The following is an 18,903-nucleotide window of genomic DNA, read 5'->3' on the forward strand; positions in this document are numbered from 1 at the left end:
CCTTCAGGAGGCTCATAGGAGTGACTCACCTTGTCTCCCTGCTGACCACTGGGACCAGGCAGCCCCTACAGAAACAACCACAGTGATCATAATAATAATAATAATAATAACTGGAATATGTTACAACATTGCCAGAAATGGATACAGTGGATTGAAAGAGCTCCAGCAGTAAAGGGGTAAATGGTACCGGTACCAGTGCTGCTACTCACCCTCAGCCCAGGAGGACCCGCCGGGCCTGACAGACCAACTGCTCCCTAAAAAACACAGACGTGCAAAATGAAAACGAGTGGATAGAATTCCGAGAATCGGACCGAAGAAACATTCAAAAAGAAGAAAAACGGGATAGAGAGTTTCCTACCTTCAATCCTGCAGCTCCTGCCAGCCCTCTCTCTCCCTGAAAACAAAGGAAACGCTTCATTGCAGTCTCATTTCAACACAACACCAGGGACCCATTCATGCAAGTGCCAGGCCTTTCAAACACACAAGTACATCCAACACATGCGTGTGCAGCCTCTCCATTAAAGCATTTAAAGAATGAAAGAAAGACAAGACTGTCTCCTCACCCTGTCTCCTTGGACACCAGGCTCACCAGGCTGACCTCTGTCTCCCTGAAAACAAAAACAATGAGGGACCAGAATTATCAGGGTGGACTTCACCTGGGGTACTGTGATTACAGCTGTATATTAAACCTGGGTTACTGTGATTACAGCTGTGCCATTGCTGTGCAGTGTAGAGATGAACCAGCCATTCCACCCTCACATTGCTGTGCAGTGTAGAGATGGACCAGCAATTCCACCCTCACATTGCTGTGCAGTGTAGAGATGGACCAGCCATTCCACCCTCACATTGCTGTGCAGTGTAGAGATGAACCAGCCATTCCACCCTCACATTGCTGTGCAGTGTAGAGATGAACCAGCCATTCCACCCTCACATTGCTGTGCAGTGAAGAGATGTGTAACACAGTCATGGAGACTCACTTTGCTGCCGATCTCGCCTGGCGGTCCCCTCAGCCCCTAGGAGAGAAAACAAACACACAGCCCATCAAACCTGCAGCATCGCTGACGTCAGGTCAAGCCTCTCGCAATGCAGGGTGTCTGGATTCTCAAGCATCAAGACTCAAACACAGAGCCCATCAAACCTGCAGCATCGCTGATGTCAAGTCAATCCTCTCGCAATGCAGGGTATCTGGATTCTCAAGCATCAAGACTCTTCATTTCAAACAGCGAAATGTGACGTGCGTCTCGTTTGAGACAGCCAGGTGATTTCTGGAGCGTTCATAAGCTTTCTCAACAAACAACTTTCATTTGAAAATCTCTTCAGCCCAAATAGAAGATCATTTAAAGTGTGTTAACTCATAACAAACCACAGTGCTGCACACAATGACCATACAGGGCATCAAAAAACAACTAGATTGTAGATTGTTGCACCATGCTGCTTTTCCATTGCTTTAGTTAAAAGTGTCTGTGTTAATAACAATGTAGATATATATATATAAACTAAATCAATCAAAGTAGCCTGGGTCCCTTACCCGATCTCCTGGATCCCCTGCTCGTCCTGCAGGGCCAGGGAGCCCCTCTCCAGCCTCCCCCTAAAACACACAATACCGTCTCATTGCTTCTCAACACAGGCTAGATACTGCACAATACAGTTATATTACCACACAGCACAGGCTAGATACTGCACAATACAGTTATATTACCACACAGCACAGGCTAGATACTGCACAATACAGTTATATTACCATGCAGCACAGGCTAGATACTGCACAATACAGTTTCATTAATGTGCATTACAGACTAGATAGCAACAGTGCAAGTCTCAGTAATGCGCAATACAGACTAGATACTATACAATACAGCCTGACTAATGTGCAATACAGAATAGATACTGTGCAATACAGTTTAGTTATTGTGCAATACAGACTAGATACTGTGTAATACAGACTAGACACTGTGTAATACAGACTAGATACTGTGCAATATCTCCTGCAGCAGTGGGTTAGTCAGTCAGTCTTTTACCTTGTCTCCTTTGGTCCCAGGCTGGCCTTGAGGTCCCTTGGGTCCCGGACTGCCGTCTAAACCCGGAGCTCCCTGACGACAAGATTCAGAGACATGTGTCAGAGACACCTTCAGATATCCACACTTCCTAACCATGATAACATCAAGGGGAACATTTTGCATGATCCCATTTCAGCTCATTTCAATCTCATATCTGCTCAATCAAAAGTCAATCACATTTTGGATGCTGGGTAATTATGCAACACTGTGGGTAGACTCTTTCTCCCTCTCTCCACTGCCTCTCCACCTCTTCCCTGCTCTACCAGCTTTTAGAAGAGGTTTTCAATTCAGCGTGGTGAGTTGCTGGGCTACAGGCAGCCATCCCAACCCGAGCACAGACCCCTAACCCCCCTCTCCTCTGAACACTCTGCTAGAGGCGGGGAGCTCTGCCGCTGGAGTCAAAGGAATGCACCCCGAGCTGCTCTCCTCCTGTTTGAATGAATCGAGGGTGGTACTCACAGGATCCCCCCGATCCCCCTTCACTGCCACTCCGCTCCCCACACCAGGCAGACCCTGCAGAGACACAGCGAACACGAAACTTGAGGGCAGCCTGCGGTCAGCTGAGCCACACAGAGGAGGGGTGCAACACTCAGTAAGGACCCTCTGAATTAAACACTTCTGCATTTCGGTTTATACCGGGTACGTTTTATAAAAATGAATAAGAATACATAACTACAGAAGAAAAGGTCTTTCTAATCATTGAATGAGGGATAAAACAATCTAAAAAATAAATAAAAGGAAGAGAACGAGAGATCCACCACAATAACTGCAGCATGCAAGCCGTAATGTAAACAGAGGGCACTTACTCGCTCACCGGGCTGGCCCCTGTCTCCCTGCAAGAGAAGAGTGGGTTACAGCAATCAGAGGAGATGCACAACTGAACCTGCACATTCGCAACACAAAACAATGTCACGATCAAACACTGTTAAGGGGCACCTTGATGCTCAGTCCGGGGGTCCCGGGTATTCCAGGTCGGCCTGCCAGTCCGGGGGGTCCTGGGAGGCCTGCGTTCCCTTTCACACCGTCGACACCCGGGGTCCCGGGGGTACCCTGAAACACAGAGAACAGCTTCCTGAACTGCAGGCAGGACGAGCAGCACCAGGGTTAATCTGTGACACATCTCAATGGATCACATCGGATCACACCAGACTGCACCAGATCACATCAGATCACACTGGATCACATCACCTGTCACTGGGTCTCATAGGACCACACCAGAAATGAATAGTATTACTATGGGAAAACCATGGGGGGAAAACTGCAGAATAACCTGCAAATTTACTGTGTGAACTTTGATCAGGGGAACAAGCACTGCAGCACTTATCAGCAACTCACCGGTAAACCAGGAACTCCCGGATCCCCTTTCCTTCCCGGGAACGTTCCTCCGACCACTGCACCCGGCTCACCCTGGAAAACAAGGACAGAGAGACAGAAAGAGAAAGACAGACAGAGAGAGAGAGAGAGAGAGACAGAGAGAGAGAGACAGAGAGAGGGAGAGAGACAGAGAGAGAGAGAGAGGAGAAAAAACGAGAATCAGAAAAGGGTGAAAACCTGCTCAGAATGTTAGAAGTGGACATATTTTTTCAGAACTGAACCGGCTCTACTGCCAGGCCCGTTTCAGAGCCAGGATCTCGCTGAACTCTTACCCGCTCTCCTTTGTCTCCTTTCGGGCCGACAGGACCAGAGACGCCAGACTCCCCCTAGCAGGGACGAGAGAGAAGACACAATTCATGAGCCTGTAGCTCCCAGACTGTGTGGTTCAGTATGGGCTGTGTTGTGTTACACTGTGTACAGTGCTTGTAGTCTCCACACTGTGTGGTTCAGTATGGGCTGTGTTGTGTTACACTGTGTACAGTGCTTGTAGTCTCCACACTGTGTGGTTCAGTATGGGCTGTGTTGTGTTACACTGTGTACAGTGCTTGTAGTCTCCACACTGTGTGGTTCAGTATGGGCTGTGTTGTGTTACACTGTGTACAGTGCTTGTAGTCTCCACACTGTGTGGTTCAGTATGGGCTGTGTTATATTGGATACAGAGCAGGCCTCACTCACCGGGTCTCCACGAACTCCAGGCGATCCTTGGCTACCCTGAGAGATGAGAGAGGGAAGGGTCCATGGAAAGAAGGTTAGTACAGCAGGGATAGCTACAGCACAGGATATAGAGAGGAAACACATCAAAGATGAACTTATAAACACTCTCTGCACTCACAGGCAAGCCCGGAGGTCCTGAGTTCCCTGGTCGCCCCGGTGATCCCGGAATCCCATTCACCCCTGGGAAACCCTGTACACCAGAACAGGAAGAGGGAGTTGAGCCACAGTTAACTGCATTGCCTGATATTGTAACTCATTATTTGTTTGACGCACAATGCTGGTTTTAACAGCACAGTCTTTTGCAAAGCTGAAACATCCTTCAACATTATGGACAGGAAGACCCCACTCACCTGCTCCCCCTTCTCGCCTCGCAGGCCGATTCCGTTCTCTGCGTTGCGGCCCGGCGGCCCGGGGTTTCCCGCTGGTCCAGGGGTCCCGTCTCTGCCTGGCGCTCCGTCACGACCCTGCAGGGGGGCAAACGCACAGCACAGGAGTGCACTCAAACAGTAACAATCAAGAGAAACACAGGAGTGCACTCAAACAGTAAAGCTCAAGAGAAACACAGGAGTGCACTCAAACAGTAACGATAAAGACATCAACAAGACACTCACAGGCTCGCCCTTCAGTCCTGGCAGTCCGTCTGTACCTTTCCGACCCTGAACAGACAGAAGAGACGGATACGATGCAGGTCAAACACCAACGGGCATCACAGAGGTGTACCTGAGCCTCGTGGAGCTGTACATTTATACTGAAAACAAAACAAAAGCCTTCTTACCTTCTCTCCTGCCTCTCCCTTCTCACCCTGTATATGAGGAAAGAGAAAGGACAATCACAGGTGACACACTGCGACAGACAGGGGGCGCTCTGCTGCTGTCGCCCGGTATAAGATATTGAAAGAAACGTTTGCAATTTCAACAACTAAAACTCTCTCAACTTCTTCAGTGTTGAAGTTTCGGACAGTGGATATTTGAATAGTCCTTTCAACAGAGAAGGCATTGAGAAAGACTTCTTCTCATCTCACACTCACCCTGGGACACTGCACTGTGCACCCCCCAGAGTCAGGAATCTGAAACAAAAACACAACGAGAAAGATCAGACGCAATCCTCACTGTCCTGGGACTCAGCTGAGAGGAGCGACAAGAGCAAAAGAGATCAAACTGCAAGAGAGAACCAGGGACCCGGATCAAACTGCAAGAGATAACCAGGGACCCGGATCAAACTGCAAGAGAGAACCAGGGACCCGGATCAAACTGCAAGAGAGAACCAGGGACCCGGATCAAACTGCAAGAGAGAACCAGGGACCCGGATCAAACTGCAGGAGATAACCAGGGACCCGGATCAAACTGCAAGAGATAACCAGGGACCCGGATCAAACTGCAAGAGAGAACCAGGGACCCGGATCAAACTGCAAGAGAGAACCAGGGACCCGGATCAAACTGCAAGAGAGCACCAGGGACCCGGATCAAACTGCAAGAGAGAACCAGGGACCCGGATCAAACTGCAAGAGAGAACCAGGGACCCGGATCAAACTGCAAGAGAGAACCAGGGACCCGGATCAAACTGCAAGAGAGAACCAGGGACCCGGATCAAACTGCAAGAGAGAACCAGGGACCCGGATCAAACTGCAGGAGATAACCAGGGACCCGGATCAAACTGCAAGAGATAACCAGGGACCCGGATCAAACTGCAAGAGAGAACCAGGGACCCGGATCAAACTGCAAGAGAGAACCAGGGACCCGGATCAAACTGCAAGAGAGCACCAGGGACCCGGATCAAACTGCAAGAGAGAACCAGGGACCCGGATCAAACTGCAAGAGAGAACCAGGGACCCGGATCAAACTGCAAGAGAGAACCAGGGACCCGGATCAAACTGCAAGAGAGAACCAGGGACCCGGATCAAACTGCAAGAGAGAACCAGGGACCCGGATCAAACTGCAGGAGAGAACCAGGGACCCGGATCGAACTGCAAGAGAGAACCAGGGACCCGGATCGAACTGCAAGAGAGAACCAGGGACCCGGATCGAACTGCAAGAGAGAACCAGGGACCCGGATCAAACTGCAAGAGATAACCAGGGACCCGGATCAAACTGCAAGAGAGAACCAGGGACCCGGATCAAACTGCAAGAGAGAACCAGGGACCCGGATCAAACTGCAAGAGATAACCAGAGACCCGGATCAAACTGAAAGAGAGAACCAGGGACCCGGATCAAACTGCAGGAGATAACCAGGGACCCGGATCAAACTGCAAGAGATAACCAGGGACCCGGATCAAACTGCAGGAGAGAACCAGGGACCCGGATCAAACTGCAAGAGATAACCAGGGACCCGGACTGAATGATGCTGGACACTGTCTCATGTCTGTGTCCCTGAGTATACCCTAGCTGTGCTTTCTCTCTCTTTGTCGCGCCGATTCTGCACACTGACCTGTGTCTGCCCCCCGGTGGCCAGTCCACAGAGCAGCTCAGCCAGGTTGGCCTCGTTCTTGTACAGCTCGTCGGTGTCCCGAGTGAACAGGATGTTTCCGGGTCTGCTGTCCGTCACGGCCCTCCGCAGCTCCTCCTGGTCAGCCTCGCCCATCCCCACCGCCAGCACCCGCAGCCCTGCCACGGGAACACAGGCTGGATCAGCTACACTGCACACAGTTCAGCCAGTGATCTGTTGACTCTGACTCACTAGCTATGCATTACGTGTCACCAGCGCTGAATGATATAAAGACATCTGGCCTACGCTGTGCCACTGTAGCAGACAAACAGGACTGAAGAGCACCTTTGTGCAGAGAAGTGAAATAGAAGCAGTCTCTCCTGCTTTACAGATTCACAGAGTGTTTTGAGTTCTACAGATTTCGCTCCCAGACTCAAACAGACGCAATTCCTTCCTGGACCAGCGTGCTTCAGTCACATGACTGACCTGCCGCCTTGGCTGCCCTGGAGGGTGCGATGATGTCATCTGCCGATTTGCCGTCGGACAGGATGACGATGATCCCCGGGACCCCCGACCGGCGCCCCCCGGAGGCCTGGAGGATGTACTCCTGAGTGAACTGCACTGCCTCGCCTGCAGGGAGAGCCAGAGAGACAGAGGAGCAGGGCTGAGAAGCATGGAGTCATGAGCAGACAGCGCCGAGACGGCGCTCCCTTATAAAAGTGTCCTGTAGTACAAGGGTGTAGCAAACTGTAATAATGCACAACCATAGATTATATGATACGAAAACAGTATAACTCATCTTAAAACACAGCACCAATATCAGGGTCTGCTATATATTATAAACACATTTCAGAGGGCTGGATCGCACCAATATCAGGGTCTGCTATATATTATAGAGACATTTCAGAGGGCTGGATCGCATCAATATCAGGGTCTGCTATATATTATAGAGACATTTCAGAGGGCTGGATCGCATCAATATCAGGGTCTGCTGTATATTATAAAGACATTTCAGAGGGCTGGATCGCATCAATATCAGGGTCTGCTATATATTATAGAGACATTTCAGAGGGCTGGATCGCATCAATATCAGGGTCTGCTATATATTATAGAGACATTTCAGAGGGCTGGATCGCATCAATATCAGGGTCTGCTGTATATTATAAAGACATTTCAGAGGGCTGGATCGCATCAATATCAGGGTCTGCTATATATTATAGAGACATTTCAGAGGGCTGGATCGCATCAATATCAGGGTCTGCTGTATATTATAAAGACATTTCAGAGGGCTGGATCGCATCAATATCAGGGTCTGCTATATATTATAGAGACATTTCAGAGGGCTGGATCGCATCAATATCAGGGTCTGCTATATATTATAGAGACATTTCAGAGGGCTGGATCGCATCAATATCAGGGTCTGCTGTATATTATAAAGACATTTCAGAGGGCTGGATCGCATCAATATCAGGGTCTGCTATATATTATAGAGACATTTCAGAGGGCTGGATCGCATCAATATCAGGGTCTGCTATATATTATAGAGACATTTCAGAGGGCTGGATCGCATCAATATCAGGGTCTGCTGTATATTATAAAGACATTTCAGAGGGCTGGATCGCACCAATATCAGGATCTGCTATATATTATAAAGACATTTCAGAGGGCTGGATCGCATCAATATCAGGGTCTGCTATATATTATAAAGACATTTCAGAGGGCTGGATCGCATCAATATCAGGGTCTGCTATATATTATAAAGACATTTCAGAGGGCTGGATCGCATCAATATCAGGGTCTGCTATATATTATAAAGACATTTCAGAGGGCTGGATCGCATCAATATCAGGGTCTGCTATATATTATAAACACATTTCAGAGGGCTGGATCGCACCAATATCAGGGTCTGCTGTATATTATAAAGACATTTCAGAGGGCTGGATCGCATCAATATCAGGGTCTGCTGTATATCTATTATGGATATGTATGCAGTGTTGTTACCTATGTAGTTGCCGCCGGGCTGGTCGAATGGGATGGCTTGGATCTCCTGGAGCAGGGTTCTGAGGTCGCTATGACGATTGAGGCGGATCCAGGCCCGACTCTGACCCCTGAAGCTGTACAGCACCACTGCCACCTGGTGGAAATACGCAGGAGAAAGAGAGGGAGAGAGAGAGAGAGAGAGAGAGAGAGAGAGAGAGAGAGAGAGAGAGAGAGAGAGAGAGAGAGAGAGAGAGAGAGAGAGAGAGGAGAAACACTCAGGGCAGTGAGAACAGAGTGTCTGAGCGAGCCAGGGAGATCCTACATGGCTATTCATCCCTTCTGAACTTGCTTTCAATAATGGCCGCGGTGTATGAGGTGTTTGTGAGGAATCTGCAGGTTCTGCGTCAGAAGATGGTGCAGCATCAGATAATGATTTGGTGTCCTTTTAAGGTGTGATCTTGAGTGTGTTTATTAAACCCAATCGCTGTGCTCTCCTCGTACTGCACGTGACTAATGAGAGCTCAGAAGATCTGATTTTACAGTAGAGGGCTGCGACCCCCTCCCCTCTCACCTGCACAGCTGAGGGACCCAGCTGAGGGAATGAGGCCACCACATTGTACAGGAAGCTGCGGACCGTCTCAGCCACGTCACCGCTCGCTCTCGAACCATGGACCAGGAACACGATGTCAGCACGGGCTCCTCCACACACTGAGGGGGGCGGGGGGAGAGGGGAGAGGTGACAAGTTCTTTTCAATCATTCCTATAGGTAGAAACTATTCGTGAAGACTGGCCTGGGTTTGGTGTCGTCTCGTGCATGGTAGACACCATTAGACAAAAATGCAACAGATAACGACTTCAACTGTCATGCGTTGTTCTTTTAATGAACATGTGGTTTTTAATAGGCTAGTACGTACGGCTGACCCTGTCTGTTATGGTGCAGGAGAGTCTCATCTTATACCATCCGAGAGACAAAGTCAACTGGACACATTCGCTTAGAAAAGTAAACTATGAAACAGGTGCAAATTTAAAAAAGCATCTTTCACTTCAATTGAGCCGTTCGTTCAGGCCTCTGCATTACTGCGCAGGGGGCTTGATTCACACCGAGTCCAGGTCCCTCACCTGTCCTCTCCTCAGTGGAGCTCTCGGGCCCCGCCTCGCTCCCGAACACGGGCTGCAGTGTGAAGCTGTACTCCTGGGCCAGGCGCAGACCCGTCACCAGATAGGAACCGGAGGAGCTGGACAGAGTGATCCTCTGGAGGGCCTCCCGGTCTGAGGGGGACAGACACAAGTCAGTCAGGCATAAACTGGTATTCTTCATCCTCAAGCGTAGATCAATTAAACTTTTCAGAAAGGTGTTTCAAGTGTGTAGGGTGCAGTGTGCAGGGTGCGTGTGGAGGGTGCAGTATGCAGGGTGCATGTGGAGGGTTCGTGTAGAGGGTGCAGTGTGCAGGGTGCAGGGTGCAGGTTGCAGTGTGCAGGGTGCGTGTGCAAGGTCCGTGTGGAGGGTGCAGTGTACAGGGTGCAGGGTGCATGTGGAGTATTTGTGTAGAGGGTGCAGTGTATGTGTGCAGGGTGCAGTGTACAGGGTGCAGGGCGAGTTCAACGTGCTGTGCTCTACATGCAGTGTTCCCTGTCCAGTAGACTCACCCTGGGGCAGCCTCCAGCTCAGGATGTAGGAGCTGGCTCCGGGCAGCAGGTTCCACTCCACCTTGGCTGTGTTCTTGGACACCTCGGTCACACGCAGCCCCGTCACTGCCTGCAGAGGAGCTGCACAGGAGAGCAGTGTAAAAAAAAACACACAGACCAACCACAAACACACCACCAAGCAACCACAAACACACCACAAACTAGTAACAACCCAAACACAGACTAAACACAAACCAAAGAATATAGCCCAACACATTTCAATTGTCTAGCTATGTTCCCTCAGCAACTCAGGGTGTTAAATAAGAAGCTTAATAAAAATCAATGACAAATGTTTAGACTGAAACTCCTGTTGAGTGTATGGTAGTTCTGCAGACAGTGCTTTGTGAATCAGGTGCAATCTGTCTCCCGCTCCTGGTTCCCCTCCTCTGTGCAGTTCTAAATGAACCCCGAGGTGTCGTACTGGTGGTGGCTGTGACAGTCACAGGGTCCCCCTCTGTGCTCCCCGACACGGCCACGATCCTGATCACATAGCGATCACCCGGCTGCAGGCCGTCAACATCGAACGAGTTCACGTTCGCACCAATCAGACGGCTCGTCTCCGGACCTCCTGCCAATCAGAAACAGGGACACAAATCAACACTCCAATCACAAACCTGGGATTATACAGGTGATTAAACGGGAAGAAACTGCTCTGCAATGGGAGTCTAATTTCCATCCCTGTGAAGACATTAGCCTAAACTTTGTAATATATAGGACTTTATTACAGAATTCAATTGATTAGACAGAAGTTTCACAAATATCTTGTAGTCAGTGCTGGTTAATGACATAGGCCTGTAATCTCTGAATGTATTTTACCCTAACAGAGTCACAAATTCAAACCAGCTGGATCTCTGTCTACTTGAAATATGGAAGAAACAGCAGACAAATATTTCAGCTAATGCCGTCAAACTTTTGTCTGTTTTCTTTTAATCTTATCATCCATAACTCCAGAAACACACACTCGCACACTGAAAAGAAGTTTCGATGAGCACGGGTCTGATGAAGGCACGAGCCGAAATGAGTTTGACCTTTTCACCTTCTCTGTGATGGAGTGTTTTAAGTTGTGGATGAATGGCCAGCGCCCGTCACCAGAAAGACACTGGCCGTGGCTCTTACCTTGCGATGACCTCCAGTAGATGCGATATCCCGTCACCCCGGAAACTGAGCTCCACGCGATGCGAACCCGCCGCGCCGAGGACTCGATCACACGCACGTTCCCCACCCTGCCTAACTGCGGGGTCTCCGAGGCTGAAAAGAGAGGGGCTCTGTGTCACTGACAGTCACACGCACGTTCCCCACCCTGCCTAACTGCGGGGTCTCCGAGGCTGAAAAGAGAGGGGCTCTGTGTCACTGACAGTCACACGCACGTTCCCCACCCTGCCTACCAGCGGAGTGTCGAGGGCTGAAACGAGAGGGGTGCTCTGTCACTGACAGACCTCTTCACACTGCACAACTACTAATGCAGTCTATGAGGTATGAGATGCCCTGTGTGTGGAGCTGTGATGAGACGTCTCTCTCTCCTGTGCAGTCTATGAGGTAGTATGAGATGTCCTGTGTGTAGAGTTGAGAAGTCTCTCTCTCTCTCTCCTGTGCAGTCTATGAGGTAGTATGAGATGTCCTGTGTGTAGAGTTGATAAGACTCTCTCTCTTGTGCAGTCTATGAGGTAGTATGAGATGTCCTGTGTGTAGAGTTGATAAGACTCTCTCTCTTGTGCAGTCTATGAGGTAGTATGAGATGTCCTGTGTGTAGAGTTGATAAGACTCTCTCTCCTGTGCAGTCTATGAGGTAGTATGAGATGTCCTGTGTGTAGAGTTGATAAGACTCTCTCTCCTGTGCAGTCTATGAGGTAGTATGAGATGTCCTGTGTGTAGAGTTGAGAAGTCTCTCTCTCTCCTGTGCAGTCTATGAGGTAGTATGAGATGTCCTGTGTGTAGAGTTGAGAAGTCTCTCTCTCTCCTGTGCAGTCTATGAGGTAGTATGAGATGTCCTGTGTGTAGAGTTGATAAGACTCTCTCCTGTGCAGTCTATGAGGTAGTATGAGATGTCCTGTGTGTAGAGTTGAGAAGTCTCTCTCTCTCCTGTGCAGTCTATGAGGTAGTATGAGATGTCCTGTGTGTAGAGTTGATAAGACTCTCTCTCCTGTGCAGTCTATTTGATGTCTTACGCGTGGTGACGCTGATGGTAACGGGCGACCCCTCATGTTGGCGGATCAGAGCGGTCACTCCCACTGTGTAGCTCACACCCGCGTCCAGACCCTCGATATCAAAGGACGAGACGTCGCTGGACACCAAGCGACTGAGCTCGGGACCACCTGGGGAAGACAACACAGTGCCAGAGGACAACCGAATCAATAAAACTAAATCAGTTCATTTTGTAACATGACATTTCAACATGGAGAGCGAGGAGAGAGACTCTGGTTACCGTCCGCACGCCTCCACACAATCCGATAGGCCGTCGCTCCCTGAATTCCGACCCACGTTACCCTGGCAGCGTTGCTGCGGGACTCCAGCAGCTGCAGACGGCTCACCGTTCCCACGGTAACCTGCCCCTGACCTGGCAAACAGGATGAGAGGAGATGGGGGGGGGTTTAATAGGGCTGTGCAGCAGGATGAGGAGGCGGTCCCGTCACACAATAACTCTTGTTCATTGAAAGATGTTCAATGAGTACGAAACACTGAAGAGCCGAGCAGCCTTGTTAAACCACTTTGTTTGTGATTTCTAGTTTTGTTTTCATGTTGCTCTTTAAGGACTCCGTAATCATCGCTGTGCCTCTTATTAAAAGGCTGGAGAGCTCTAGTCTGGGCTCCAGAGCAGGCATGTGCTGGAGCCGCGGAGGCTGGGTGTGAACCGACAACTCCGCACTCCGCAAGGGAGATCCTTAACCGCTATGCAAAAGAGCCAGGCTCCTGTGCATCCGTGGTTATAGAGATTTTACTCTGATCTCATCTCCGAATCTGTACTGGCAGTGCATGACTCAACACTGCGTGGATCTCGGCTGAGCTGCTCACCGGTCCTAGCAGTGATGGTGGTGGCCGTGCCCTGTCTCTTCCCGATGACGGGCGCCACGCGGATCGTGTACACAGAGTCTTCCTGCAGGCCATCGATATCGAAGGAAGTGACATCGCCACTGAGGACACGGGACACCTCAGCACCTAGAAAAGAGGCAAACGCACGGACACAAGGACACACATGGACAGACGGACACACAGACAGACAGACACGCGGACACACAGACACACACGGACACACAGACACACGGACACACAGACAGACAGACGGACACACAGACAGACGCACATTTACAAATAAAACATTAGAAGTGCTGCATTTCAATATACTTTCATTTCATCCACTTATTATCATTTAAAACCCTTTTACTTGTTTTCCTCCTCTGTGGTTAAGAAAGCATTAATAAAGGGATGAAGTAGAAACAGAAGAGGAAGAGCTTCAGTATCAGCCTTGCTTACCGTCGCTGCGTCTCCAGGTAACCCTGTACCCCGTTGCCCGGGCGACGTGTGACCAGCTCAGGCGGATATAATTGGCTCCGCTCTCGATCGCTCGCAGGTTCGTGACACTCTTGGCACCAGAGTCTGAGAAGGAAACAGCAGAAGAGGAAACATACTCTCTAGTATACACTAGGAAAGGGTTACGCGACCACGCGGCCGTTTCCATGGTGAGGGTTCTACAAACAAGCTGTTGACTTTCACCGTGATTTTTGACGGGTTGGTTTACAACGCTGATTTTCGTGAAACGCATTTAGAAACAGCTTACCTGTCTTCACGTTCACAGAGGCGGGACTTCCTTCTCTCGAGCCAATCAGAGCCGACACCCTGATGTTGTAGGCGGTTTCTTCCTGCAGCCCATCGATGTCAAAGGAAGTGACATTGCTGGGGACTGATCTGAAGGCTTCAGCTCCTGCAGGCAGGACACAGAACAGGAACATTAACAACAGGCACATATAGATGTGTTTTATAACTTCCACAACTATGAGCCCTATTCATACTGTCAACCCATTTACCCCCAGTCTTAAACTAACTACGACGGCTGTTGCTTTGTTTCTAGATTCTCTCATGAAAACAGGAGCGGAATGATAAAAAGATGACTGAAGTCAAGGCCCACCATCGCTGCGTTGCCATGTGACCCTGTATGCGGTTGCCCTGGCAACAGGGGCCCAGCTGATGCGTATCCTTCTACTTCCTGTACTGAGAACTTGGAGACCCACGACTCCTCCCACTGCCTGGTCGGGGGCAGTCCTTGCTGAGACGGTGACCACGCCCCCCTCACTCCCGCCGACCAATACCGACACTCCGATCACCACGGCGGCATCGGGCTGCAGACCCTCGATTTCATAGGAAGTGATGTCACTGGGCACGACGCGCGACTCCGCACGACCTGGTGGGATAATGAGCGATTACTGCTGGAAACACAGACAGACGGACTGACAGACAGGGTTTAGGAAGCTCGTGGCTTACCGTTGCCTTGTCTCCACGTGACCCTGTACCCTGTCGCCCTGGCAACCCTGGACCATGTGATGCGAAGGCGGGAGCTGCCCGTGTCAATCACTCGCAGGTTGGTGACTCTGTCCACAGTCGAAGGCTCTGTGGAGACAGGAAGAGGACGCTGAGCGAGGATGTCGCACTTCCTGTCTGTGATGCACTTACAATCCTCCGAGTAGAACAACCTGCTCTCTTTCCTGACTCCCCTTCTCACCTGTCCTGGTGCTCACAGTGACGGGGTTCCCCTCTCGGGTCCCGACCAGAGCAGACACCCCCACAGTGTACCCCGAGTCCTCCTGCAGACCCCCGATGTCGTACACGGTCGTGTTTCCGGGGACCACGCGAGACGTCTCCCTGCCTGCGACGGGTGAGCAGAGAGAGAGAGGCCAGTGTGTTCGTTTATTCATTTATTATAAGGTATGGAGATATCCCTTATAAAAGCTTCCCATTGTAAAAGCACACAGCAAAGTGCAATGCAGTGTAAAACACGCTATGTTAGAGCTATGGTAATTGCATAGTTCTGTATAACCATGGGAAAAGCATGGGGGAACGTGCACAAGGACTGTGTTAAATATTTCTAAGGGATGGTTGGGAAGTCTTGCCAGTAGAACACTCTGTTACCGTCTTCACCCCTCCAGCTGATCCGGTACCCCGTCGCCTTGGCGATGCCGGTCCAGGTGATTCTGACCCGGGAGCTGTCCGTCTCCACCACCCTCACACTCGTCACTCCAGCCACTGCAGCCTCCTCTGAGACACGAGAGAGATGAGAGAGAGAGAGAGAGACAGAGACACGAGAGAGGCGAGAGACATGAGAGAGAGAGAGGAGAGACACACACGAGAGAGAGGAGAGAGACACGAGAGAGAGGAGAGAGACACGAGAGAGAGAGGAGAGAGACACACGAGAGAGAGGAGAGACACGAGAGAGAGGAGAGAGACACGAGAGAGGAGAGAGACACGAGAGAGGAGAGAGACACGACAGAGAGCATTAGCACAACTTCTGAACACTCAATAGGAGAGACCAAGGTAAATGTTCTAACATTATAATAGGAAAATCACTACCAAGCTTGCTTATTATTAGCAGGTTCATTGCCTATAAGCAAACACACCAGCTAGCTCACTGAGTAAAGCAAATCACTGACTATCAGCAAGCTCACTGACTGGAAGCAGGGGGGATTACCTGGGGTAACACTGACACCGTGTGGCAGAAAAGCTGAATGGCAGTTTTCACATTTATACTGTTGGAGAAGACAAGGCACTGAATCCTCTTGTGCGATTCGTTTTGTATTTACTTTGTAATGAAATGAAGAATCCTGGTTGGCTGAAATGTGATGAAATGTGTTAAGAAGACCAGTCCTATCAGCCACCCCCAAGAGCGCCTGTGCCTGCAGGTGAATTGGGGATAGCAAGGGTACGATAACTAGGAGATTCTGATTGTAAATCACACACTGCACTGCACTGCACTCTGACACTCCAGGCACGGCACTGCACTGTGCTCTGACACTCCAGGCACGGCACTGTACTGCACTGCACTGCGCTGTGCTCTGACACTCCAGGCACGGCACTGCACTGTACTATACTGCACTGCACTGTGCTGCACTGTACTGCACTGCGCTCTGACACTCCAGGCACTGCACTCACCTGCCCTGACGCTCACAGTGACGGGGTTTCCCTCCCTGCTTCCCACGAGCGCTGTCAATCTGATCAAGTAGGTCCTGCCCTCGCGTAGGTCCTCCAGGTCAAAGGTGGTCTGGTCCCCTGAAATAAGGCTGCTCACCTCCGCGTCACCTGAGAGTGGGGGTGGTTAGACAGTCACTAGTAATGCTGTGAGCAGAACTCACTGCACAGCTCCAGCAAGCCATATCAACAACACACACAGTCTCTACTGCCTATAGATATACAGTATATATACAACACACACAGTCTCTACTGCCTATAGATATATATATATACAACACACACAGTCTCTACTGCCTATAGATATATATATATATATATATATATATATATATATATATATATACACAACACACACAGTCTCTACTGCCTATAGATATATACACTAGCCCTGCACCCAGTCGTGGGATTCATCGCTGAAATGCCCAGGTCAGAGCCAGGAGTTATTTCATTGATAACCTTGAAAACCTGAACTTCCCCCTCACCCTAACCCTGACCCTAATGTGCATCCTGTCTGTAATTAAACCATTTCTGAATGTTAGTTTCTCTGAGCTGGTTCAGGGCTGCCCCCTGTCCTCACCCTCAGAGCTGCTGATCTGGATGCGGTAGGCAGTGGCTCCAGCCACTCCGGTCCAGCCCAGCTGCACGGTGCTGCCCAGCGTCTCCACCACACGCAGGTCAGTCACACTGCCCACAGACTGCACCACTGAGGGGAGAGAGAAACACATTCACTGCACTGTACTGAGATACACACACACACACACACAGACTGCACAACTGAGGGGAGAGAGAAACACATTCACTGCACTGTACTGAGATACACACACACACACACACAGACTGCACAACTGAGGGGAGAGAGAAACACATTCACTGCACTGTACTGAGACACACACACACACACACACACACAGACTGCACCACTGAAGGGAGAGAGAAACACATTCACTGCACTGTACTGAGATACACACACACACACACACACAGACTGCACCACTGAGGGGAGAGAAACACATTCACTGCACTGTACTGAGATACACACACACACACACAGACTGCACAACTGAAGGGAGAGAGAAACACATTCACTGCACTGTACTGAGATACACACACACACACACACACACTGACTGCTCCACTGAGTACTGAGACACACACACACACACACACACACAGTCGTGCACACACACACACACACACACACACACACACACACACACACAGTGTAGTGCAGAATCTGAAAGAGGTTCTCCAGCACTAGAAGACTCTCTTTATTAATCCTCAGTATAATGTCGTGGTCTCGTTGTTGACATGCCCACCTGTCTGGGAGGTGCTGGCTGGGGTGGCCACCTCCCTGCCCTCGTACAGGGTGTACAGGGTGATGATGTACTCCGTGCCCGGCTGCAGCCCGCCGATCTCGTAGCTGTTAGTGCTGGTGGGGAACGACACCTGCTGAGAATCCCCTCCTGTGGAGCAGAGCAGAGGAGCCAGGTGAGGAACCAAGACACACTGGCATTGTGAGTGTGAGAGCGACACTCTCAGTGATATTACACATCATGAGTGCAGATCTACACTCAGTGATATTATACATCGTGAGTGCAGATCTACACTCTCAGTGATATTATACATTGTGAGTGCAGATCTACACTCAGTGATATTATACATTGTGAGTGCAGATCTACACTCAGTGATATTATACATTGTGAGTGCAGATCTACACTCTCAGTGGTATTACACATTGTGAGTGCAGATCTACACTCTCAGTGATATTATACATTGTGAGTGCAGATCTACACTCTCAGTGATATTACACATTGTGAGTGCAGATCTACACTCTCAGTGATATTATACATTGTGAGTGCAGATCTACACTCTCAGTGATATTACACATTGTGAGTGCAGATCTACACTCTCAGTAATATTATACATTGTGAGTGCAGATCTACACTCTCAGTGATATTATACATTGTGAGTGCAGATCTACACTCTCAGTGGTATTACACATTGTGAGTGCAGATCTACACTCTCAGTGATATTATACATTGTGAGTGCAGATCTACACTCTCAGTGATATTACACATTGTGAGTGCAGATCTACACTCTCAGTGATATTATACATTGTGAGTGCAGATCTACACTCTCAGTGATATTACACATTGTGAGTGCAGATCTACACTCTCAGTAATATTATACATTGTGAGTGCAGATCTACACTCTCAGTGATATTATACATTGTGAGTGCAGATCTACACTCTCAGTGATATTATACATTGTGAGTGCAGATCTACACTCAGTGATATTATACATTGTGAGTGCAGATCTACACTCTCAGTGGTATTACACATTGTGAGTGCAGACCTACACTCTCAGTGATATTATACATTGCGAGTGTGAGAGCGACACTCTCAGTGATATTATACATTGTGAGTGCAGATCTACACTCTCAGTGATATTATACATTGTGAGTGCAGATCTACACTCTCAGTGATATTATACATTG

General features: G+C 49.5%; 1 protein-coding gene across 2 annotated transcripts in view; it reads right to left on the minus strand.

The window, feature by feature from the left end:
- Positions 1-18,903, minus strand: part of LOC131697674 (collagen alpha-1(VII) chain-like) — a 73,877-nt gene that overhangs the window by 37,035 nt on the left and 17,939 nt on the right. For both annotated transcript variants that reach the window (XM_058988222.1, XM_058988221.1), the window contains exons 14-51: positions 17,723-17,869; positions 16,984-17,109; positions 16,368-16,514; positions 15,351-15,476; positions 14,944-15,087; positions 14,706-14,831; positions 14,353-14,625; positions 14,005-14,148; positions 13,701-13,823; positions 13,242-13,385; positions 12,655-12,786; positions 12,398-12,544; positions 11,349-11,480; positions 10,654-10,800; positions 10,194-10,313; positions 9,666-9,815; positions 9,118-9,254; positions 8,568-8,700; positions 7,053-7,196; positions 6,570-6,745; positions 5,173-5,211; positions 4,921-4,947; positions 4,757-4,801; positions 4,496-4,609; positions 4,264-4,335; positions 4,107-4,142; positions 3,704-3,757; positions 3,393-3,464; positions 2,994-3,107; positions 2,864-2,890; positions 2,517-2,570; positions 2,019-2,090; positions 1,529-1,588; positions 978-1,013; positions 564-608; positions 359-394; positions 210-254; positions 30-65 (exon numbers count right to left, since the gene is read on the minus strand). In XM_058988222.1, coding sequence (XP_058844205.1) covers positions 30-65; positions 210-254; positions 359-394; positions 564-608; positions 978-1,013; positions 1,529-1,588; positions 2,019-2,090; positions 2,517-2,570; positions 2,864-2,890; positions 2,994-3,107; positions 3,393-3,464; positions 3,704-3,757; positions 4,107-4,142; positions 4,264-4,335; positions 4,496-4,609; positions 4,757-4,801; positions 4,921-4,947; positions 5,173-5,211; positions 6,570-6,745; positions 7,053-7,196; positions 8,568-8,700; positions 9,118-9,254; positions 9,666-9,815; positions 10,194-10,313; positions 10,654-10,800; positions 11,349-11,480; positions 12,398-12,544; positions 12,655-12,786; positions 13,242-13,385; positions 13,701-13,823; positions 14,005-14,148; positions 14,353-14,625; positions 14,706-14,831; positions 14,944-15,087; positions 15,351-15,476; positions 16,368-16,514; positions 16,984-17,109; positions 17,723-17,869 — 3,902 coding nt within the window. The remainder of the gene's footprint in view (positions 1-29; positions 66-209; positions 255-358; positions 395-563; positions 609-977; positions 1,014-1,528; positions 1,589-2,018; positions 2,091-2,516; positions 2,571-2,863; positions 2,891-2,993; positions 3,108-3,392; positions 3,465-3,703; positions 3,758-4,106; positions 4,143-4,263; positions 4,336-4,495; positions 4,610-4,756; positions 4,802-4,920; positions 4,948-5,172; positions 5,212-6,569; positions 6,746-7,052; positions 7,197-8,567; positions 8,701-9,117; positions 9,255-9,665; positions 9,816-10,193; positions 10,314-10,653; positions 10,801-11,348; positions 11,481-12,397; positions 12,545-12,654; positions 12,787-13,241; positions 13,386-13,700; positions 13,824-14,004; positions 14,149-14,352; positions 14,626-14,705; positions 14,832-14,943; positions 15,088-15,350; positions 15,477-16,367; positions 16,515-16,983; positions 17,110-17,722; positions 17,870-18,903) is intronic.

This window comes from Acipenser ruthenus, chromosome 16 (genome assembly GCF_902713425.1).
Source record: "Acipenser ruthenus chromosome 16, fAciRut3.2 maternal haplotype, whole genome shotgun sequence".
Taxonomy (NCBI): Eukaryota; Metazoa; Chordata; class Actinopteri; order Acipenseriformes; family Acipenseridae; genus Acipenser; species Acipenser ruthenus.